The sequence below is a fragment of the Astyanax mexicanus genome, chromosome 16 (assembly GCF_023375975.1).
Source record: "Astyanax mexicanus isolate ESR-SI-001 chromosome 16, AstMex3_surface, whole genome shotgun sequence".
Classification (NCBI taxonomy): Eukaryota; Metazoa; Chordata; class Actinopteri; order Characiformes; family Acestrorhamphidae; genus Astyanax; species Astyanax mexicanus.
In genome coordinates this window covers 34,503,221-34,528,562 of record NC_064423.1, presented here as the reverse complement: position 1 = coordinate 34,528,562, position 25,342 = coordinate 34,503,221, and the positions used below count along the sequence as shown (strand labels likewise).

Genomic DNA, 25,342 nt, shown 5'->3' with positions numbered 1-25,342 from the left:
TGTTAACCTCATTGAGCTTTGAACTTCATAGCCAGGTGTATCCAATCATGAGAAAAGGTATTTAAGGTGGCCATTTGCAAGTTGTTCTCCTATTTGAATCTCCTCTGAAGAGTGGCATCATGGGCTCATCAAAACAACTCTCAAATGATCTAAAAACAAAGATTGTTCAACATAGTTGTTCAGGGGAAGGATACAAAAAGTTGTCTCAGAGATTTAACCTGTCGGTTTCCACTGTGAGGAACATAGTAAGGAAATGGAAGAGCACAGGGACAGTTCTTGTTAAGCCCAGAAGTGGCAGGCCAAGAAAAATATCAGAAATGCAGAGAAGAAGAATGGTGAGAACAGTCAAGGACAATCCACAGACCACCTCCAAAGAGCTGCAGCATCATCTTGCTGCAGATGGTGTCACTGTGCATCGGTCAACAATACAGCGCACTTTGCACAAGGAGAAGCTGTATGGGAGAGTGATGCGAAAGATGCATGATGAAAAATGATTACGATTAGTAGGGGTGCCCAAACTTTTTCATATAACTGTATGAGTGTTTGCCTTGTTCTCTTCAGTCTTGTTAAACTCTTAGCTCTCAGTCAGCATGCAGCCACTTGGAACATTATAAATTATGTGCAGCTCCTTCTGCAGAGGATTCATATGTTATGCAGATAATTTATCAAAATTAATTTGCACAATCTCTTCACTAGATCTCTTCATTAAATTCATCTTTTAATGAATCTCTTTAATGCGTAACACATTTGTTTGATTGCACCCCATGTGAAATCTCTAGTTATGAGCAGCAAAAGACTCAGAATCCTTTGATGTAACCTTATGATATAATCGGATATGATTAAACAAACCAAAATACTCTGTGAAGCATTTAGGTGCTCTTATCTGGGGAGCTGTTAACTTGTGGTTTCTGAGGCTGGAATCTGTTTTGAACTTATCTTGAGCAACAGAGTGAACTCTTGCTCTTCCTTTCCTGGGGCAGTCCTGATGAGGGCCAGTTTCATCATAAAGTTTTTGATGATCTTTGTGACTGCACTTGAGGATACCTTAAAAAAAATTCTTGAAATTCTTGGAAGTAATTTTTCTATACTTATTTGAATAGTTCTTGACATAATCTGGATTAGAACATTACTCAAATAGAGCTTTTCACTGTATCTCACCAACTTTACCTCTTCACAACTTTACAACTGATGCTCTCAAAGCTGCCAGCTAAGCAAGAGGTGTTACCATAAATAATCTAAAATATCATACATATTTTGGTTTGTTTTGTTTAATAACTCTACAATGCAGAAAAACCTAAAAATAAGCCACTGAATTTAAGGTTGTGCTGATTGATATCATCCTAGGAGTGATGCCAAGGCCAATTGCGCTCTCTCAGGGCTCCGGCAGCTGATGGCAAGTGGCATGACCGGGATTCGAACTAGTGGTCTCCCAGATCATAGTGGCAACTCTTTAAACTGCTGGACCACTTGGTATTCGCACACAATGAATTGGGGATGGGGTGGGGTGATAACATTTCAGTATCATGATCTCACTACCACCATTCTACCATTCTCCAAAATCCAGTAGTAATCAGAGAGACAGTTACTCCAACAAAAGCAGGATGAACTCTTTTTAATATTCTTGATTTCAGAAGGAAAGAATGAGCAGATATCCCAATATTGTGTATCTGATTGTTGTGTACTAATGAAGCATTGTTTTTTTATAGCCAGATTGCTAAAAGCAAGCTTGTGAGCCTAGAGTCTTCAATGAAGGAGCTTTAAATGGGTCTTTCAGTGATGCCACAGAAGAACCTGGTGTGAATAGAGCTGGTCTGTTATGTTAGTTATGTATATAAGCTGTATGGTATAATACCTCAGGAAACAGGCTGGCACTTGTTTGGTTCAGCTGTCAGATATAATATTTTCAACTAATTACTAGTACTGGGAGAATAATCTAATTAATTAAATTATTTTAATGGGAATTACTGTTTTAATCCAATTTTTTTTAAATGGTGTAATCAAGATTGTACATCTTAAGGAGATTGATAGTGATTCTGTCAGAAATCTGTAAAAAAAAAAAAACTGTGATTTTAATATTTAACACTTTTTCATAACTAAGATATAAGGAGTATTTTTGCAACTTGTTAATTTTTTTAAAAGCTAAATCAAACAATTTGTTGCAAATATAACCTTCTTATATTTCAGGTAAGAAAAATATTACATTTATTATATATTAAAATCGCTGCATGTAAAAGAGTTCTTTACTGGTTTCTGACAGTCCCAGTAAAAAAAGGGCACCGGATGCTGGTTGAGGAATTGAGCAGGAGATGTGATGGTCCTATCTATTACAGCAACAAGGAAGGGCAATCAGGAGCTCGGCAGAACGTCAGGAGGCTGCTTGGGTGCTTCAGTGGGATGTTGCCTGGCAACCCACTCTGAATCGAGGAGGACGGAGGTGATGCAGCAGAAATATGATTGGCTAGAGATGACATCATCTTTTTCCCTTTTTTTACTGAAGGCTCATTGGCACAGCAGAATGTGTGAGCTAGGAGTGTGTGTGTGTGTGTGTGTGAGGTTCCAAACGGAAAGCATGTCATTATATGGAGATTCACACACACACACACACACACACACACACGCAAACACAAACACATGCTGGGTAAGGGATGGTCTCAACAAAAAAGGACATGGCTCTTAGGGTTGGTCTATAAATAGTTAGCTAATTCATAGTTTAGATTCAGAAGCCCTGGTGAACGTCTCTCCCACGTCCCCCCGTCCTTTACACCAGCATCTCACGCTGTTACTCCTGCCCTGCAGCTACAGCAGCGCAAATATGACATCCTTCAGTTCTGATCTGTCTCTTATTAGAGTTCCATACTGTAGATGTTCTTAAAATTAGAGTATTGAGTATTATTCACTCAGTATTAAAATTAGTATTAAATTGGGAAATATAATTACCTCAGTATTAAATTCAGTATTAAGTTCAGTATTAAATTTGGAAGTATTATTTCCTCTGTATAAAATTCAGTAGTATATTGGGAAGTATCATTCCCTCAGTATTAAATCCAGTATTAAATTCAGTTTTAAAATGGGAAGCATTTTTCCTCAGGATTAAATTCAGAAGCATTATTCTCTTAGTGTTAAATTTAATATCAAATAGGGAAGTACTGTTCCTTGGTATTAAAACCAGCATTATATTTGAAAGTATTATTATTTTAGTATTAAATTGTAAAAAAAGAGTGATTTTATTACGGTATGTTCCATAAATTGCCACAGATAAGAAGCGAGTGTGTATTTTTTTGTTAGTGTGTGTGTTTGTGTGTGTGTGTGTGTGTGTGTGTGTGAATAGCTCTATTGTTGGACCTCAGGGTCAGAGCCCAGTGGATAGATTAGTATTCCTGACACTGGCCTTTTTTTGGCCTGAGAAAAATCCCCTAAGGGTAGTCCAGCTCACAGAGCAAGAATGAGCTATCCAATATAAACATGAATAAAATAGATGCATTACAAAAAACAAGCATTTCTAGTAAAAGCTTACCCGCCCCCTTAGTTGCCTTACTAAAGTTACTGTTTCATTACTGCACTTGGTGGCGCTAATCAAATGAATAGGTTAAACCTGCGGTTAAGAATACTGTTTTTTTAATTCTGTGAATCTGACACCAATAAATCCATATTGTCTGGAGTTTGCTTATTTATGAATATTTTTTGTTAATGTGGGCTATGTAATGTGATAATATCATGTCGTATCATGCCCTGTGATTCCCACCAATAAAAAGTATAATGCCAATAAAGATACTTAGTTCTTTACAAAACATTTTAAATGCTTTATGTAGGAGCTAATAGGTTTTGACTATTTTTACTAAACACAGAACTTTTTTTTGTACTTCATAGAACCATTTTTGCTGTGAGAGCCTAAGCGTATATTAGATCCATGCTTCTTATCTCTTTTGGAACATTTGTTATTGTACAGCACTTGGAAATGAAAGAATTTCTCTATTTATAAAAATAGAACACTCACTCGAAATACAGTATTTTACAGCTTCTCTGGGTTTATTCTCATTAGGACTGTGAATGTGTATTTCATTCCCCAGGCATGATTACATTTTTCAGTATGTGGAAATGTAGAAGAAATGTAGAAGGTCAGTCTCTGTGTGACTATACACAGCTCTGCAGAAACCTGTTTAAAAGCATTGATTCTCAGAACGGAAAATGTGTTACATGGACTGTTTTTCAGCTGTGACCCTTAAAAAAGATGACTCTTAACTCTAACTCTATTTATTTCTGTTTAGTAGCTGTGTTCAATTTCTGGACTTTTAGAGCAGCCTTATTACATTAGTTATATAGCCATATTAGTTGGGTTGACTGAAGTTGGAGTTAAATTCTTCAAATGTAAGCCTGATCATTAACCAGAGCAAACAGTGGCAAACATACTTAACAGTCATTAAGTAATTCTGAATACTAAATACTACACACATAAAGTAAATAAGACTATATAAACACTGTTAGGAAAATTTCTTTTTAGGGCCTACTGTTTAAAGTACAGTTTTATTTGAAACATCATACATACTTTTTTGCCTTTACAATTTCCCTGACAGTGATCTATACACTGTATATACAGCTCTGGAAAAGATTAAGAGACCACTTCAGTTTCTGAATCAGTTTCTCTGATTTAACTATTTATAGGTTTATATTTGAGTAAAATGAACATAGTTGTTTTATTCTATAAACTACAGACAACATTTCTCCTGAATTCCAATTTAATGTCATTTAGAGCATTTATTTGTAGAAAATGAGAAATGGCTGAAATAACAATAAGATGCAGAGCTTTTAGACTTTAAATAATGCAAAGAAAACAAATTCATATTCATAAAGTTTTAAGAGTTCAGAAATCTATATTTGGTGGAATAACCCTGGTTTTAATCACAGTTTTCATGCATCTTGGCATTTTCTCCTCCCCCAGTCTTACACACTGCTTTTGGATAACTTTATGCCACTCCTGGTGCAATTAATCAAGCAACTCATCATTTTTAATTGGTCTCATTGTTTTATCCAGAGCTGTATATATATATAAACTGTAATTTATCACTGATTGTTTTGATGTGAATGTGTTTTCTGTATGTTACGTTATGTGTTTTGGAAAGTTGTATTAGTGACAGTGTAAAGTAGTAGTCTTCCTAGAAGGATCCTAATCTCTGTGTGTGTGTGTGTGTGTGTGTGTGTGTGGAGCAGATTACCAGCGGCTGATGACCGTGGCTGAGAGCATCACGGCCCTGATGTTCCCGTTTCAGTGGCAGCATGTGTACGTGCCCATCCTGCCCGCCTCGCTGCTGCACTTCCTGGACGCGCCCGTGCCCTACCTCATGGGCCTTCACTCCAACGGCCAGGACGACCGCACCAAGCTGGAGCTGCCTCAGGAGGTCAGAGCCTTCACACTCGCAACCCTCAGCTCAACTCAGATCTGAGAGTAATGTTAATTAGGGCTGTCTATGTTAAAGCATCAACATAGGTGATTCATTTGGAATCAGTAACACATTATTATATTTTTAGAGCAAATTAATTACACCACACTGAAAAAAAAACAATTGTTACACCTAAATATATTCTGTTTTTTTTCAACTTATATTTATGATTTAGTTAGAATCGAACATATTGATTTAAAATCAATCAATAAGTTCTTTAAAACTAAGATAAAAGATGATTTATAGTAAATATACTTTTTCACACATTTTTGTACACTTTTTTTATCTGGAATAACGTTTTTTTTTTTTTTTTTTTGCTACAGCAATGTATAATTTTACCTTTGTATAAACTAATTAAATCATTTGAATTCTGATAGTTAATTTATCAAACTTTCCATAATTTCCTTTTTTAGCCAAAATGCATTATTTATTTATATATTTACTATAATCAGTATAAAGTATAAAACACACAAAATTACATTAGAATAAATCAAAACTGTATCTCTTCAAATACATACATATGTATTTTAGTATTACTATATACTAGTATTTTATTTAACGACAGTAATCTAAATATAATTGCATTTTACATTTCTTACATTCATTCTTCTATTATTTAAAAATCCACTGTAAAAACTTGTGTCTCAAGAAGAACAAGTGCGATTAATCGCAGTTAATCACAAAATATTGTCGTGATTAAGTGGATTACACTTTTTAATCGATTGACACCACTAATACAGTGGCTTGCAAAAGTATGAACTTTTCCATATTTTGTTACATTGCAACCACAAACATAAATATATTTCACTGGAATTTAATGTGAAAGACCAACACAAAGTGGTATACAGTTGTGAAATGGAAAGAAAATTATGCATGATTCAAAATATCAAATGTTTCAAATGAATGTTCAAACATTTTCTTTTAATCATGCATAATTTTCTTTACACTTCAATTGTACAATTGTATAACATTTTGTGGTGCTCTTTCACATTAAATTCCAATGAAATATATTTATTTATGTTTGTGGTTGGTTGTAATGTGACAAAACAAAGCAAGCCACTGTATTACTGTGTTACACCAATGTCGCCAATATGAAAATAACAGGTAGTTTTGTTGACTGTGCATTTAAAAGTAAACCCATCCACTGCTCTGAAACATCTGTAAGTTGATTCTGGGTCCTGTTTTAAAAACCATATCCAGCCCCTCAGATTCACTGGCATGTACTTTCTCTCTCAGACTGGACTTCTAAGATATTCCCCTGGAAGCATATCTTATGCCCCTCTCAGCTCCTGCCTGAAATTTGGGCCACAGTAATGGGCTAAAGTGGTCTAATCTGAGGAGAAAATCACTGAAGCTTAACTAACAGATTAGATATCATCTTTTGTCTAGACTCATTTTGTCCTTGATCTCTGTAATTGCTGCTCTCAGAATCCCTAGAAAAGCAGCAGTGTACAACTTTTTATTCTAAAAAGACCTGACCTGAATAAGCGGTGCACTGTATTTTTTTTACCTTTACTTTTTCTAGTTGTGCGTTTAGATTCTCTTAAGGAACACTCTTTTTAACATTAAATGTACCAATTACAAACCTTCAGTTTAAAAATTTATTTAATTTATTTATTGAACACTGAACATTTTTTTTTTCAGAAATATTTTTATTTGGTTTTCCAAATACACCACAAAGACATTGTGTATTGTAATTGGGCAGAAGTTGTGATACACATGCAAAGAAAGATACACTAATACAAAAAGTAAAAGAGAAAAAGAAAATTATATAAATAAGACAGTATAAGGGAATAGTAAAAAGCCTTCAACTAAAAACTGACACATACACAGCAACCTTCCTTGTCTAAAATGGCAGTGAACTCAACATTTAGAGTTGCATTTTTGGATAGGGATACACAGAACTAAAGGTGGGGACATCACAGTTATCTTTCCTCTATATGGTCTAGAATTGGTTGCCATATTTTTGCAAAAACACTCTGGTCTATCAGTTAGACTGTATCGTAGCTGTTCCAAATGGAGCACATTAGCAAAATCGCTGATCCATGCTTCAAATGATGGTGCAGAACACTGAACATTTTAACATCCCAGCAGATTTACCAGCAAAGCACACTACATTTAGCTCAACAGTGCTATTCTAATCATAAATTCACCTCAGCAGTGGTACTACAGTCACAGGTGAGTGAGATTTACACAGAGAAAAGCAGCCAGTCTCTTGATAAACAAACAATTGCGAAGGATAAGCTAAGCTCACTTAGCGTTATTATTCTAGTCCTGTACAGCTCACATCTTTCAACTGGAAAACAGACAGTTTGTGAAGGTATTAAACTTAATACTAATAACTGATACTAAGTGGGATAAGTGATGCTAAAGACTTTATATCGTTTAATTTACGCAAGTAGAGCATGAAAAAAATGAACTTAAACCTGCCGTTTGCAGGCACACACTACTGTCTCGGGGAGGAGGAGGTCTGCGGCCACTGCTGAAATACATGATAATGTTAAGCGAAACATTGCAAAATGATTTTAAATAAATTAGTCATTATTCTGTACTAATAGTAAAAAGAGCTTTTTACTATTTTGGCTGAAGTCATTTTTGATTGACAAATATTCTGTGCATCCCTAGTTTAATCAGAGTTTAATCAAATAAGAATTATTAGGAGCTTTTTAATAGAAGCCTCTACCTCAGGACATATCTCATAACTATATAAGAGGATGAATTAGCTGATTTTCTGGGTTTACATGTAAGGAAGCAGCGGTATAAAAAACTCTCAAAGCCGGAAGCTCTCTCTTTTATGTAGAGTGTGTGTTTGAGCGTGTGCCAGTTTTGCTCTTACACACTTGGAGTGTATCCAGCTATTATATGAGGTGGTGGTAAATTTGTGAATGAAGATTTTATTAAATCTGCTTAGAGCTTCATTCATCAGTGAGTGCTTTCTCCACCGACCCACAGCACATTTTCATTATGAAATTATTGCTGTAATGCAAAAAGCAATTTAGCTGACAGTTTTACATAATGAGACATGATGAGACAGAAAGGGAAGGTACAGTTTGTGGTGTTTAGTTACTCTTTTTTTTTCAGAAAGCGATATTTATTTTCTTATACTTGTACATGTATAACAACTTATTTTCTGTTCTAAACTCTAAACTTACATCCGTTTTTTATCCTGTGCCTATATTGCAACATGATTCCTCCAGAAATCAGTTTGTAAAACTTTAATTTGCTGTATTGTAAGAAGGCTAGATATAATAAAACCACCAAGCAAGCAATTAGCAACACCTCAGTAACCACCTGTAATACCTTGACAACTGCCTAGTAACACCTTAGCAACAACCTCAGATATGATAGCAACTGCCAAACGACCAATTAGCAACACCTTAAAAACAATTTGGAATACCTTAACAACTGCCTACCAACACCTTAGCAACCACCTCAGATATGTGTGGTTAATCATGTGGTGTTATTGTAATGTTGGTGGCATTAACAAATACTCTGGACAAAGTTCTCTGGAATGTTTTGTTTTGGTCTAATGTTTTATGTTAAATTGAAAAACAGTGTAAAATTGACAGTGTGATCTAATTAGCATTTAGCCTTTAGCATTTAAGCATTTAGTTATTGTACTCAATTGTACGATAATTATTGTACTCAGTTTCTGACAGTGCTTTTGTCACCTTTACTTTGCTGGCCTGGACTGAATAAAAATACAGTATAAAACATTCTATTTTCTTCCTTTAATTATCACTGGGTGAGTGGTCCAGTGGGCTTTTTAGTACTGCCACTATGACTGTGAGATCACTGGTTCGAATCCCAGTCATGCAGCTTGCTATCAGCTGCCGGAGCCCTGAGAGAGCACAATTGGCCTTGCTCTCTGTGGGTGGGTAGATGGCACTCTTTCCCCTCATCTCTCCTATGGTGATGTGGATCAGGACAAGGCGTCTGTGAGCTGGTGTATCAGAACCGAATCGCTGCGCTTTCCTCCGAGTGATGCTGTTAGCACCCTGTGATGCTACTAAGCAATGCTACATCATCAGCAGTTCAAAAAGAGGTGGTGGCTGACTTCACATGTATTGGAGGTAGAAAAATGGTAGAAAAAGAAACTGGATTGGTAATAAAATACATAATCTGCACTTTTACTGTTGAAATATTACACTTTCTCCTTTATCTACTTTAGTTCTCTAGTATTTTAGACACTTTATTTATTTTTAATAGTATTTTAGTACAGTTAATAAAGGCAGTCTATAGGATGCTTGGTCTGTGAGTAGGAAGGGGTGGGGCTACAAAATGACAAGTCTTGCTCTGCCTCTGGTTTCTATTGTTGTAACTCTGGTTACAAATGTGAAATCGTGGCTTAATTTATGTAGAACAGAATAGAATTGAACCATTTTATACATCCACAGTTTTATACATTCACTAATGTACCATGTATTATTTCCCTCCTTTAGGCCCTATCTAAAAATGTTTTTTAACCTTAAACTTCTATTACTCTATGTACATCATTATTGTAAGTCGCTTTGGACAAAAATGTCTGACAAATGTAATGTTATGTAATGTGATGTAATGTAATGTAAAGCCACCTAGTGGACAGGTGCAGTATCTATCCCTTCTTTAATATCATGAAAAAGACCAGCATCATTTTGCTTATTTATTAATCTTCATCATTTTTCTCTCCTCAGGCCAATCTTTGCTTTGTGGACATTGACAACCACTTCATCGAGCTTCCAGAAGACCTGCCCCAGTTCCCCAACAAGCTGGAGTTCATCCAGGAGATTTCTGAGGTCCTGATGGGGTTCGGGGTGTCTCCAGAAGGGAACGTGCACTGTACCGAGGGTCCCGCCAAACTGAAGACGTTCAGATCAGCAGACATGGCCTCCGACAAGCGAAACGGTAACCTGGCCGGCTCCCCCCTCAACTCCTACCTGCTGAAAGAGAACCAGACCATCGCCCGCCTGCAGGCCCTGGTGAAGAGGACCGGAGTCAGCCTGGAGAAGGTCAGTAAACCATCAGTAGTGATGCTGTGACTGGTGATTATGTTAAAAAAATGAGAAGCAGTTCACTAATTATTATTAATGAATAATCAAATTTTATTTTATTTTTTGTACAAAGATTAAACTACTAAATATGGATTATAATATAAATATAAACCCTCCAACATTACACAATTACTTTTTACCTTACAAAAAGCCAACCTAATTGCTGCTAATGCTTTACAAAAAGTGTTTAAATCAAAAGGTAATTTTTTTTCCATGTGCTGATATTTACCGTCAAATGCCTCAATTTCTTTGTACAGTTAATATAAGGCATCACACACATCTTGGGGAAACTTCAATAATCTGGAAATGTTTAAAGCATTTTTTTAGTCATAATTTTGGCATATATGATGATATTTTTTCATAATGTGAGAAATGTTCTTATCGTATCAACAATATTCCTTTATAAAGCATATTGAGGTTATCACCAGTGCTTAAAGAACACTTTTCATTAAAGAGAGTGTAATTAGTCTAGTTTAACTGAATATATATATATATATATATATATATATATATATATATATATATATAGTAAAATATATATTATATAATTGCAGTATATTTTCATTATTAATTATAGTAATCAGTAAAGGAAAGTTTGTGAATAGTATTTTTTTAAGGATCTGTCACAACTGCTGCATTTTGCATTTTAATAATTATTGTGTATTGAAAAAAGGATTTAAATACAAGATGCAACATTTTTACTGTATCAACCAGCCCGGTATGCATAACAGTCGTGCAGTAATTAATAACTGATGACTGCTTTTTTTACAAATGCTTTTAAATTAAAGTGTTTATTTTTGTGTTTTTAAATAATTCATTTACCGTATTTTTCGGACTATAAGGCGCACTTAAAAACTTTTAATTTTCACAAAAATTGACAGTGCGTCTTATAATACGGTGCGCCTTTTGTATGGATTTTACTCGTCAGGTTGTAAGGAGCAGTAAACACACACTCCGTGCAGCGTTATAGAGAGTTTCAGTGCTATACAGAGTCCAGAGCCGTGCAGCTCCGAGGCTGGAGCAGCAAATAGCATTAGCTAGCTTTTTCACTGTTCAGAGATCAGTATTATCTAAATTTTACCCGTCAGGTGTAAGGAGCAGTAAACACACACTCTGTGCAGAGCAGCAATAGCATTAGCTAGATGCTAACCGCTTAGCTAGCTAGCTTTTTCACTGTTCAGAGATCAGTATTTTCTAAATTTAGCACTTTTAATACTGCTGGAGCAGTATTATTAGAGTTAGATGCTAATCGCTAAGCGTTCACCGTTCAGAGGTGAGTTATCGGCCTGTAAGTCTGTGCTGCTTTGCCTGGCTAGCATTAGCTAGATGCTAAGCGCTAACTCTCTCAGAGGTGAGTTTTATCAGCCTGTAATCTGCTTGTTTACAGTGTTAAAACAAGCTACGGGGGACGAATCGCTAGCTAATATCTCACTGTCTTACCAGAACACGCAGGATTACTCAGTGCAACGCTGCCGTTTAAGTTTGGGTTAACTTTACTAGTTTAGGTGACTAGCTAGCGTGCTAGCGGATAGCTATGCTAACGCTGGTGCAGCAAGCCTTAGTGGACATCTGGAAATCTAAGCTTACTGTAAATAAACTGAAGCACGTTACTCACCCAAATAAACAGTTTTCAGGAGAGGAATCTGTGTAGATTAATATCCAGCACTCGTTTGACTTTGAAAGAGCTATATTTTGTATACTGAGACGCTCCACCGGCAAGCGACCACCCCCGGTGGGGGAAGGGAAACATGGCGCCACCCCTGTTCACTTTGATATAGGCACCCTTTCTAGTGTCACTTAACGCGCCTTATAATGCGATGCGCCCTATGTATGGAAAAATAGCAGAAAATAGGCGTTCTTTGATAGTGCGTCTTATAATACGGTGCGCCTTATAGTCCGAAAAATACGGTAATATCACAGCCCTTCATTTTTCGTATTGTTAAAATCAGGCATCTCACACACATCCCCATAAACTGGAATAAACTAGAAATGTATATAAACACCTGGAATACAAAACAAACTGGCACATCTGTAAAGTAGACATTGTTAATTTTATTCTTACATGTTTTACATTTACTGTTATTCTAATTTATAGAGTAATTTATGGTTATTTTATCGACTTTTAAGTTACATTCAGTTTCATAACCAACAGCTTTTATGGGTATATTGTTGCTGTCCAATGAAAAACAAGTATGTCCATTATTGTTGATTTTAAGTTTACTTCATATCTTGAACACACAAACTATCCCTTATACTGTGTCACAATTTCTTAATGAACAGACCAATAGAAATGCTTCAAAACGACCTGAAATACACTCTTTTTATATTGACTTTAATTAAAAAGTTTAGAAGGTTTTTTCTCTCTCCTTGTAAAGTTGCTGTTTTGGAGATGATAGTTTTTTATTGGACAGCGATGATATATAGGGCATGGAAACTGTACTGGGGGAAAGTCTGGAAAAAGGAACTTTAATCAGCTCTATCTTTTTAAATAATTTATTAGACCAAAATAATCATCAGCACTTTAAAAAAATAATACATTATGAAGCACTTAAATCAGCACCCCAACTGTTTACTGTTCTGAATATATAAACACTGATACTGCAGGGAGACTGTAGACAAAATGTTTGCTGCCTTATGTTGCGTAAATATATGCTACATATATTGCTGACGACAGTAATCATACCCCATCCCTTCTTTTAATGAACACACACAATAAACACTGCAGGCTCTGTTACTCATCCATGCAGCTTAAATCCTTCTGTGACTATTAAAGAATCACATCTGCCAAGCAATTAGTTTTAATCCTGGGAGTTTGATATTCTTTATTTTAACTCTCCAGTGCAAACAGTGAGTTAATTTAGTGCTTTGAGAAGGATCCAATGTGTTCTGAACAATATTATTGACACATAGACACATGTTTCAAAAGGTTTTTCAAATGTTTATTAGAAGATACTGCAATGGTATTCCATGATATTGGATGTACCGGTATTTGATAGGAATGTTGCCTTATATCACAAATTAACTTTGTTTTACAGTCATTTATCAATCATGACCTATATACTGTAAACCCAGAAGTTGTTTGAACTCAAATAAATTAAGTCTGTTTTACATAAAAATGGAGATTTTTAAACAATACTCAACTATTTTGAGTTAGATGAACATTTTTGGGCACAAATACACTTAAACTGAGATCTTTGAGTTGAACCAACTTATAATAACTGAGTTTAGTCTGTTTTGCCATTGGCAGCCTCTTTTCCATTGGCTTCTGTCACAATCGATTTGCATACTGGGTGTGTCCCCCAGTTTGTAGCACTCACCATCAGTGTGTAGTGATTCCTCCCAGGCTAGGTTAGGTAAACTTGGAGATCACCTATTATAATAAAATACTTGGTCTTTGTGTTGTAGCTGCAGAACAAGCATCAGTTACTGAGCTGCAGTAACTCTTTGTTCTCACTGTGCTCTCAGTACTTTTTATTCTTTACTGTTTTATTTCATTTACTTTTCTATGAGTATTTAAAATGAATGAATGAAACCAGAAAGAAGACTAAATACATGTTCAGGAAAAGATTAATTTTAAATATATATGTATATGTATTTGTTAAGTTCACTGTACTTAAAAATGATATTACATGAACTTTTCATTTATTTTAAAAGTTTTGAATATAGTCAACTTATCGGGCTTTACACACTTAAAAATTAAAGTAGAAACAACTCAAGTAAACTGTTTAGATTTAACTATGATTTGAGTACACTTAAATAGAATTGAAGTGAACTTAACTTGAAAATAACAGTTATAATTGCTTAACTTTTTCAAGGCAACCGGTTCCCTCTTTTTTTTTTTTAAGTAAGATCAACTTATCACATTTTACAGTGTATAATGATGTGTCACTGTAGAGGAGGGATATATGAATGAAAATTAAAATTACAGGCAACACAACGCAAAAGTTTAATGTAAATGTGTGATGTAAATACAGAAATGAAGGGTCTGGCTTCAGATGAAAGTCCTAGTTTTTTACACACTGTAGTTTAACACATGAACCAGACAGATTCTTAGTAAGCAGTGGTTGTAACTCTGCGCAGGCTAAGCTGCTTAAATCACGCTGTTTCTGAAGGGAGAGGATTGACCTGATAGTCTCAAAATAGTCCAGTCAGTCAGTTAGTGAGAGTTTCTCAGCTAAACCTGTTTCCACTATAAATGTGCAGCAGGATTAAACAGCAGTGTCCCTAAGTTTACTCATTTCTAGTAGATATATGTGACTAAAATACATAATGCCTAATAGCTATTTATTAGTTTTTAACTTAAACTACATTGTCTGGCCAAAAAAAGGTCACACCCTCAACACAACATTTATTTAATGACATCCCACATCCCAAAGATTCTCAATGAGGTTAAGGTCTGAACTCTGATGCTCTCTGAATCACTCTTTCACAATTCCAGCCCCATGAATTCTGACATTGTCATCTTGGAATATTCCCGTGTCATCAGGGAAGAAAAAATCCATTGATGGAATAACCCGGTCTATATTCAGTATATTCAGGTAGTCAGCTGACCTCATTCTTTCAGCACATACTGTTGCTGAACCTAGACCTGTAGACCAACTGCAGCATCAACCCCACATCACAGTTCCTTCCCCACAGGCTTGTAAAGCAGGCGATAGGCATTATGGGTGTATCATTTCAGCCTTCTATTTTCTAACCCTGATGCTCCATCACTCTGAAACAGGGTAAATCTGGATTCCTCAGACGACATGACCTTCTTCCATTGTTCTTTTTGTTGGTTAGCCTCACTGATAAATGGTTTTCTTAAGCCTAAACAGCTGTTTAATCACAATCCACTGGGTTCCGTTCAATATTGTGCATGTGGAAAAGCTCTTACTTTCACTATTAAACATATTTCTGAGTTCTAGTGTTGTTTTTCCACAGTTTTTTTTTTCATCAAACGTTTAAATGATCGCCGATCACCATCTTTAAAGATTTTTTTTGGCCACATTCCCTTACTCAAATATGATGTGTCCCCAATGTCCTTCCAATGTCCTTTTTAATAATGCGATGGACAGTTCTTAACCTGATTTTAGGCGTTTCAGCAGAAGTTTCTCCTCAGATGTTTTCTCTGCTTGATGTAAGCCAACATTTTGACATTTTAAAACAGACTGACATATTTTCCATGACCACAGGATGCATCTTTACACATTGTTGTTTAACATATGAGAAGCTACTCCCTGCATCAGCCAGGGTTAAATAATTGTTGTCAGCTGAAACATTATAATCACTCATGCAGTAATTTACAGTGATAGGCTCTAACCTATCTGCTTAGTTAATTCCTGGCCCTTTTTTTGGCCAGGCAATATATCAAACAATAAAAAATGTTTCACAGTTACTGCCAGACTATTCTGGGAGAATCAGAGGAATAAAGATTGGATTATAAACTCCACACACTACAGCATCATCTGGGAAGATCATATTGGCCCGATTATCCTGTAGTGTGAGCCAAGCATCATTACCCAACTTGGCCAGGCCTTTCTTTAAACAGGGATGTTAGATGTTTTTTGGAGGGTCCTCAACCAGTAGCACAAAATACACTATAGGTGCGAGGTGTATACTAGTACTGATCTGAACCCTGGTCAGGTCAGGACCTGCTGCCAAATACCGTATTTTTCTAACTATAAGTCACACTTACAGTCCTTTAATTTTCCCCAAAAATCAACAGTGCACCTTATAATCCAGTGCGTTTGATTTCTACAGCACTAAGGCTGGGTGCAGCAGCATTAGCATTAGCCGCTTACCATAGCGCTAGCTATTTTGACGTTTAGAAATGAGTATAATGGACTGTAGTTTGCATGTTTAATGTGTTAAAACAAGATACGTGGGACGAACCAATGGATAATAGCGCCCTGGGTCACCAGTACACTCAGGGTTTGCTAGCGCTGCGATAAGCGGCTAATGCTAATGCTGCTGCACCCAGCCTTAGTGATTAGTGAAGAAAGTACACTAAAAACTCACCCATAGACAAAAAAATATTGGAAATGTTAGCTTACTGTAAATAAACAGAAGCGCTTTACTCACAGAAATAAACAGTTTTCAAGAGAGAAATCTGTGTAGATTAACATCCAGCACTTTTTTGACTTTAAAATATACATACATATATATATATATATATATATATATTTAATTTAGGAATAAGATATTTTAAGAATTCCAGTTTTTTGTTTAATTAGGCGCTTCCCTCATTTACCCCATTTAGAAGGGAAATATGGCGACACCCCTGTTCACTTCGATGTAGGCATCCTTACTAGTGTTGTTTAATTCCCCTTATAATCCAGTGCTCCTTATGTAGGAAAAGAGACCAGAAATTTGTCGTGTATTGATAGTGTGCCTTATAGTCTGAAAAATACGGTAGATACAGCGTATTCTTCGTAGGAGAGCCACTTTATTTAAAGAACCACAGCATTGTTGCCAAATGAGATAAAGACCCTCCAAATAGTGGCAAGAATGTGCACCATTACGAGTTATTTTTAGAAGCACTAAAGGTCTGTTATCTTTAAGAGAGAGTGTGTTTGTGTTTCCATCTCTCTGGCCTTCAGTTCAGCGTGATGAGAAAGTTTGTGAGCAGTTTTCTGTGTGTTTTTACTGCTCTCTCTCCTCCAGTTCTCTCCCCCCGTCACTCAGCAGGATCTCTGAGTCTCTGGGGAATGCACCCCGCTGGCCACTGAGATCAAAACAGCAAATTCACACACTTCCTTTCCCAGGCTCCTATCGCCCGGCGGCGTGTTACTGAGGAGATAAGATAACCGGCTCGCTGACTCTGAATCGGCCCTGTCGTTCACACCCTTTCTCTCCTTTTTTCTCTTTATCTCTCTCTACCTGGATGCTCCTGTGTTCTGAAAGACAGAAATCCTCCCCTGCAGTGAGGAGGGATGGTAGAGAACTTGACAGTGACAGCAGTGCTTTGTTACCCTCACCTGACTTTTCTTCACATTCAGTTTAATCTTTCGAGGAAAAGCAGCTTAAAGATAAGAGTTATATGTGGTTGTGGGAGTTTATACATATCCACACTCATTACTGGCTATTTATGTATGATTGTGAACATGTTTTGTGATCATGCTTGTTCTGTATGTCTCTCTCTCTGTGTGCTTTAACCAGCTGGATGTGAAGGAGAATGCGAGCAGTAATAAGGATCTGAAGGTGCAGTGTGATGAGGAGGAGCTGAAGATGCACCAGCTGAACATCCATGTGAGGGAGGTCTTCGCTAACCGCTTCACGCAGATGTTCGCCGACTACGAGGTCTTCGTCATCCAGCCCAGCCAGGACAAAGAGTCCTGGTTCAGCAATCGTGACCAGATGCAGAACTTTGACAAGGTGAGCATCTGCTTTGGTTTTACAGACTGATTACCATACCATTGCAAATGTTTAGGGGCTTAAAGGGTCTAGTTTTGTGTCTCAAGCCAAAGAATGCTGCACTGACCTGTGGAATATCTGTGTTCCACCTATTACAAATGTGAAAACTTCATGTCTAAATCATTACCATTAACAAACAATGCCCAACAAAGTACCTTTATCTAAATGAAGTAGTGTCATATCAGAATAGTTCTTGGTTCCATGTACCATTTTATAAGAGCTAAAAAAACTTTTTTTAAAGGTTTAAAATAGAGTTGCACAATAGTTTGACATGAATAATCATGTTTTACTAACAGTTCTATATCATTTTTAGACACATTTTTACTATTTCAGTATCATTCTGCATTCACACCTGCAATAAGCCGGTAACTAGCTGGTGTTCTGACCTTCATAACTGAAGACTGAAGTAACAGTAAAAATCACACATTAGCGATTTAATCAACCCGGAAAAAACAGCATCACCATCAGTGCCATCGATCTGTTATCAGGTTAGCACTGTCAACTAAAAGTTAGCCATCTTCATTGGCTAAGCTGTTGATGTAGGCTTCATAATAAAAAAAAAATCTCCAGGCCGGATTTTTTAAATAAATGAATAAAACTATGTATACTAAAAACTTTTTAATGTAATTTAAATAAATGTTTGAAATATTTTATTTTATTGGGACTTTTGATAAAAATATGATCAAATGTCTAAATGTTGCATCACACTTTTAAAGAGGCATTAAACACCCTGCTTTTAGCTGATTGGCTGAGCTGCGTGTGCCTCTGATAGCGGTGAGACCCAGATGGTTGGAATTATTGATGGACTGTTCTGCATATAGTGATGTGTCTGCTTACCAAAGTAAATTAATGGAAAAAATATAATTTAGGGTTAAGTGGCTCTTTAAGCATTTTATATTATAATATAAAAGTATATTTCATTATTACAGAGCATAATATATCAGTTAATGTTAAAATGTATTAAGAGTGCAAGTACTCTCTAATATTCTAGAATCGTCTCTGTATATGTGACCATCTCCAATAATGTTTTTGTAAATATTAGGTCAATTAAGGGCCTTAAACTTTCAAAACGTTTTTTTGAGATTGATTTTAAGCCACAGAAACTAGAGCTGTCAGTGTGATGATAAATTACACCACAGGTGTCAGCATTGTTACTATTTATATAAAAAATTATATCAAATTCTTTGTGACAAATGTTTGCCATACTAATAATTTTGCCCATTTAAATGTTCTTTACCGTGTTCTGTTTTCTTCATTTTAACATCATTGATGATTTTTCTTTCTGTTTTTTTACAGGCCTCCTTCCTGTCTGACCAGCCCGAGCCTTACCTGCCCTTCCTCTCCCGCTTCCTGGAGACGCAGATGTTCGCCTCCTTCATCGACAGTAAGATCCTGTACCACGATGACGAGGACAAAGAGCACACGCTGCGAGTGTTCGACTCCCGCGTGGACAAGATCCGGCTGCTGAACGTCCGGACGCCAACACTGCGCACCTCCATGTACCAGAAGTGCACCAACATAGATGAAGCAGGTGAGACAACAAGGACAGTGTGTCAATAGATTAGGTTTATGTTTATGTACTCCAGATATTCTCATTCTATTGTCAGTACTTTTACTTCTCTACAGATACAGACACTAGATACATTCATTCAGAGAATGTCGGAATGTCCACAAACATGTGGACATATAGTGTATAAAATCACTACGGACGGGCATAATATCGATATCGCAATTTTATTTGGTGATGCATTATCGATATGTGGCATGAAATATCAATATTTTTTTACAACATAGATGCTCTAAAATGAATAAATCTATAATTCTTGCTCTTTGCTTATTTAGGAGTATTTTATCCTCTTCAGGAACTCAGATGATGTAAAGTATCATAGAAAATTGTAATATCATTGTTATCATGGGGTATCATTTAAAACATTTAAAAAATAACATTTAAAAATATTGTAATTTACAGCTTTTATTTGCAGAAAATGAGAAATGGCTGAAATGACAAAAAAAGATGCAGAGCTTTCAGACCTCAAATAATGCAAAGAAAACAAGTTCATATACATAAAGTTTAAAGAGTTCAGAAATCATATGAATAAGCCTGGTTTTTAATCACAGTTTTCATGCATCTTGGCATCATGTTCTCCTCCACCAGTCTTACACACTGCTTTTGCATAACTTTATGCCTGCACTCCTTGTGCAAAAATTTAAGCAGTTCAGTTTGGTTTGATGGTTTGTGATCATCCATCTTCCTCTTGATTATATTCCAGAGCTTTTTTTAACTGGGTAAAACCAAATAAACCCATACTTTTTATGTGGTCTCTTATTTGTTTCCAGAGCTGTATATGTGTACTTTTTAGACACCTTTTTAATATCTTAGTATAATTCTGCATCCATACCTTTATCATGGGATGTCATAATAATATAATATCTTGAGAAGTCCTGTCAGTGATACCCCCAGTAAACACACACAAATGCCAAATGTTAGTGAGTGGATCATGTGATGATGTGATTGTGATGTGATGTGTGTGATACTGTGATACTGTGACTGATGGTTGTGACTCTCCATTTTCAGAAACCCTCTATAAACAGCGCTTTCAGAAAGTTGATCTGGTGGCCCCTCCCCCTCGTCCGATTTATCAGGAGAACAAAGCCCACCTGAGTAATTCAGGTCTCTCATTTAAAGTAGCCTGTGTTTCCCTGGTGGTGGATAACTAGACTGAAGCCCTGCAATGCATTATGGGAGTGACTTTGATTATCGTGTAGTGTCGTTATTAATCCTGCTACTCCATTAGAGTCGTCCTACAAGTAGACCTGTCACACTGAGTACATTATCAACTTATCATACAATATATAAAAAAGGCAGTCCTTATATATTATTTAAAAATATATATATATTTTAATTTCCATTTCTGAATATCCTTAAATATTCTTATTTGAGCCCCTCCAACAAATAACCATACTGTATATTGTTTAGTTATTTTCTTTACTACTATTACAAATAAAAATGCACATATATATTTTTTTATCATGTACATTTATTTACCTTTTTTTTAACCAGGTTATTATCTTAATATATTATCATTATATCAGTGGAATAAAATGATCTTAAAATAACAATAATAGGGCACTGAGTGATCCAGCTGTCTAAAGTGCTGCCACTATGATCGGAAGATTGCTGGTTGGAATCCAGGTCATGCAGCGTGCCATCAGCCTAGCTTAAATTGGGAGAAAACAACAATAATGCAGTTTATCCCATTAATTAATATAGGACAGGATATCAACCAAACAGAAATCGTTACTGTGACAAGCTGACCTGTAGGTTAAATACTGTACATCAATAAAGACAAAAACTGCTCTAATCTGCCATGATGTCTCACTAATTATTATAAAAGACAAAAACAATCTCTGTCGTTTAAGATGGTTCAAGGCACCCAATTTTCCTCGATTTTATCAGATATGAATAATGCATTGTGGGAGTTTCATATATGTACTAACCATTGATGAAAAGCGACAGCATTAACAGGCGTAATGTACTGGGTGGTGGTGGAGTCTGAGCCAGGCTTTGATCAGTGCTGAGAGGAGGCAGAGGGTTGTGTAATGTTCTTACTCACAGCATGCTGTGTGGGTGAGAATCAGAGGATAAATTGCTTTATTGTTTTTTATCACATTCTCACTCTCCCTGACTCACGCGCTGCACAGTAGGCCCACGGGTGACGTAACGCTCGTTTTTCATCAGCAGCTCTCCTTAATGCTCCATATTAAACTTCCTCTTTCTCTGTCTGTCCCTCAGAGAAAGCCATAGAGGTGCGGATGTGTAAGATCGACCACACGGCTCTCCATCCGCACCTGCTGGACATGAAGATCGGCCAGGGCCGCTACGAACCGGGCTTCTTCCCCAGACTGCAGTCCGACGTGCTGTCCACCGGACCCACCAGTAACAAGTGAGACTATCCAGCCAGAAGCGTTCACACTGCAGGATTTATTTTAACTGTTTTATGTGGTAAAGTATAGGGGCTGAAATGTAGGTATTTAAAGAAGGGCTCCATATTTATTTACCTGTTTTAAAACTTGCAGTGTGAAAGCAGATCCAGTGATAATGATGTCCATTACTACAGTGATCATTAACATACAGAATGAGTAGTATAATATGCTCAGTTTGGGGTATATTGTAGTGAACAGTTGAAGTGAAAAATTTGGGTCCTATAATCAGGGTTCATACGGTCATTAAAAACCTGGAAAAGTCATGGAAGTTCAAACAAGCAATTTTCAGGGCTGGAGAAGTTTTGAAAAAATAAAAATACTCAGAAAGTTTTGGAAAAGTCATGGAAATTTGCTCTACAAATATTTTTAATTTATTGACAGAGAAGCTATTTTAAGCTAACAAATCAGTAGTCAAAGTCAAAGTCAAAGTCAAAGTGGTTTTTATTGTCATTTCAGCTATATACAGAGTACACAGTGAAACGAAACAACGTTCCTCCAAGGACCATGGTGCACATAAACACAGTGTAGACAGAACAATAGTGCAACAGTACAAAAGTGCAGACAGACAATACAACACAATACAGACAAAGAATAATAAATAACAAGACAGTGTGCAAATTTTGCAGTGTGCAAAAAAGACCAGGTTAGGTAGTAATTACTCTATTACACAGTGTGCAATAGAGTCCAGTGAGGTAGTAGGGTTTTTAGTGCTTTCCATTTTCTGGGGTAAGTGGGGTAAGAGTGTGTGTGCATGTACAGAAAAAACATCAGTTCAGTCTCTGCAGTTAAGGAGTCTGATGGCTTGGGGGTAGAAGCTGTTGCAGAATCTGGTCGTGCTGGACCGGATGCTGCGGTACCTTCTTCCCGAAGGCAGGAGGGTGAATAGTTCGTGTGAGGGATGAGTGGGGTCATTCACAATGCTGGTTGCTTTGCGGATGCTGCGGGTGGTGTACATGTCCGTGATGGAGGGGAGAGAGACGCCGTAAGTAATTAATTTAGCTTACACAATGAATCTATCAGGATTTGACACACATTTTATTATTGAAGATGCTGAAGTTTTTTTTTTTTAATCAAATTAATTTTAGGCATATTATCAATTCATGTTGTCATGAAAATTTGCCTTAAAGGCATTAAAAAAGTAATGGAAATTTATTGTTTAAAAAGTGTATGAACCCTATATAAGGGCTGAATAAGCTAAATTTTCATAATTATCATTGAGCTGATGTGAGTTATGCTGCATTTACACTGCTCCACATCGCGCCCTGTCCCTCCCCCATTGGTTGCATGTAGGCGTTACAAAAGGCGTTCCCTGCATTGTGCAATTAAACCGTTTTAATAAATGGAAAATGATTTTACACAAGCTTTATTACCTATAAACTAATAAATATAAATGTCTATGTATAAATATAAATGTTTGATTGAGCTTCATAACACTGACTAGTGAGCAAATAGCATATAAACTAACAAAAGCAAACTTTTCTAAATAAATGATATATTAATATTTTCAAAACCCACCAGAGACCCCAACAGTCTCTTTAACCTTTCTCCACACTGTATTACTCTGATCAGAGATTGATCATAAAGAACAGGAAAGCCTGAAAATGCAATGATTAGCTTTTCTTCCAGGCTTCTCTGAAACGCCTGAAAGCGGAACTAAAATCTTTTTTTATACACTGTGCTGAGGACACCTATCAGCCAAACGCCTGCTCTCTAATTGGATAGATGCACTGGATAGGATGCATTCATTTGCATAAAGTTCACCTCGGCTCAACTTTTTCATCAAATCGAGATTATTACAGATTAAACTAATGCTAATAAACCATGTTCTTATTGTAGATCAAAAATAAAAAAATAGATAAAACATAAGTCCTCTGAAATTCAATTTAATTCAGATAAGTTTAGTTCAGTTCAGGTCAATTAAAATATATTTATAGAGCACTTTTTACCACAATTGTTGTCATAAATCAGCTTTAGAGATACAGATCCAAGCCGTTTATGAGTAAACACCAAAGTAACAATAGCAGCAGTGGCAACAATGACAAGGAAAAACTCCCTCACACTAAAGGTCAAGTTATACTTTATACTATTATATTGAATCTACGCTGCTGCCTGACATTCTCCAGCAAGGTGTGGACAGCAGCAGCTATAAATGTGTAAAAGTATAAGAGTGCACAGCTGTGTAGGACACTTGTGCAGGCTACACACTAGACAGTACTTATTAACTTGAAGGCAGAAAGATTAACCAGCCTTCAGAAAAAGAAACCATGGGAGGAACTGAGACTCAGTAAGAGGAACCTGTCCTCCTCTGATAACATAATAAAAATAACTGTACAGAGAGATCATTAAGAGCTAGAGCTAATGCAGAAACGGGTTTATTATGAGAATGTATTGTGCATGTACTGTTTTTATAATGTTTCAAATATTTCTTTGCTGTGCAAATTTAGTGAAGATAAAAAAGCTTTTTTAGAGCTTATGTTACTTTTAGAGTCTTTAAACTAATAGCAACTGGACGCATTCACTGATTTCTGTTTCATGCACTGGACGAATGCGAGAATCAACTTCCTGCACTTCAGTTCAATTAGGTTACTCATTTTAAAGCAGGTTTAAATGTCTATATTACATATGTATATTTAATAAGCACTACTTTACTACTGATTTGTATGCACTTTTAAATAAAAGTGCATTTTAAGTAAATTAAAGTGTCCATGATTCTTTTTTAAAAGCAGTAAAAGGGTGAAACAAAGGCTAACATTGTGTATACATGGACGAGCTTCTGTTTATTGATCTATTGGTCTTCTTTCTCTGTTTTAGATGGGCTAAGCGGAGTGCTCCTGCACAGTGGAGGAGGAGGGACAGACAAAAACAGCACGCTGAGCATCTTTACCTGGACAACGATCAGAGAGAGGCAAGCACTTCACTTCTCTTCTACTGATAACCGTCCAGTGTTATATATCTGTCCTATCGACTGTACTTCACTCTAGCCTGTTTCTGCATGATTCTGTCTCACTCTTTATGTTTCTGTCTCACTCTTTGTGTTTCTGTCTCACTCTTCACTTCCTTCTCTCTTCACTTTTCTCTTAGTTTAAAGTTTGTTTCACGTTTTCTGTTTAGTAAGATTATATTAACTCTTCTGTTTTTTGTTCTTCCTCCACTTTTTTTCCTTATTTCCGCTTTTCTTCCTCCCTTCCCTTCTTTTCTTTTCCTTTCCTGCATGACCTTGATGTTCTGCACTGTCCTTTCCACACTCTCTCTCAAACATACACACACACACACACTAATACACACTCACACACACACACACTAATACACATACTTATAGCATCTGGAGTGTCTGTTTCCTGAGCTCCAGCTGCTTGTGGCTCTGGACTACTACTGGTTCTCTCAGTCCTTCAGGCCGTGTATAAAGTCTGTGAAGGTGGACGCGGTATGTGCTGGTTGGCCTGTGAGATGTTGTGAACTTCACACAGATCCTGAAACAGCATCAAGCAGAGTTATTCA

At 36.4% G+C, this 25,342-nt stretch overlaps 1 protein-coding gene across 5 annotated transcripts in view; it reads left to right on the top strand.

Annotated features, from left to right (window-relative positions):
* dennd5a (DENN/MADD domain containing 5A) overlaps positions 1-25,342 on the top strand; it is a 94,146-nt gene that overhangs the window by 45,498 nt on the left and 23,306 nt on the right. For 2 of the 5 annotated variants that reach the window (XM_049465295.1, XM_049465294.1), the window contains 7 exons: positions 5,206-5,393; positions 10,109-10,423; positions 17,606-17,821; positions 19,157-19,391; positions 20,436-20,531; positions 21,654-21,804; positions 24,656-24,749. In XM_049465295.1, coding sequence (XP_049321252.1) covers positions 5,206-5,393; positions 10,109-10,423; positions 17,606-17,821; positions 19,157-19,391; positions 20,436-20,531; positions 21,654-21,804; positions 24,656-24,749 — 1,295 coding nt within the window. Of the gene's footprint in view, positions 1-5,205; positions 5,394-10,108; positions 10,424-17,605; positions 17,822-19,156; positions 19,392-20,435; positions 20,532-21,653; positions 21,805-24,655; positions 24,750-25,163; positions 25,269-25,342 lie in introns of all 5 variants that reach the window. The other 3 variants (XM_049465297.1, XM_049465296.1, XM_049465298.1) reach the window with 2 other exon arrangements.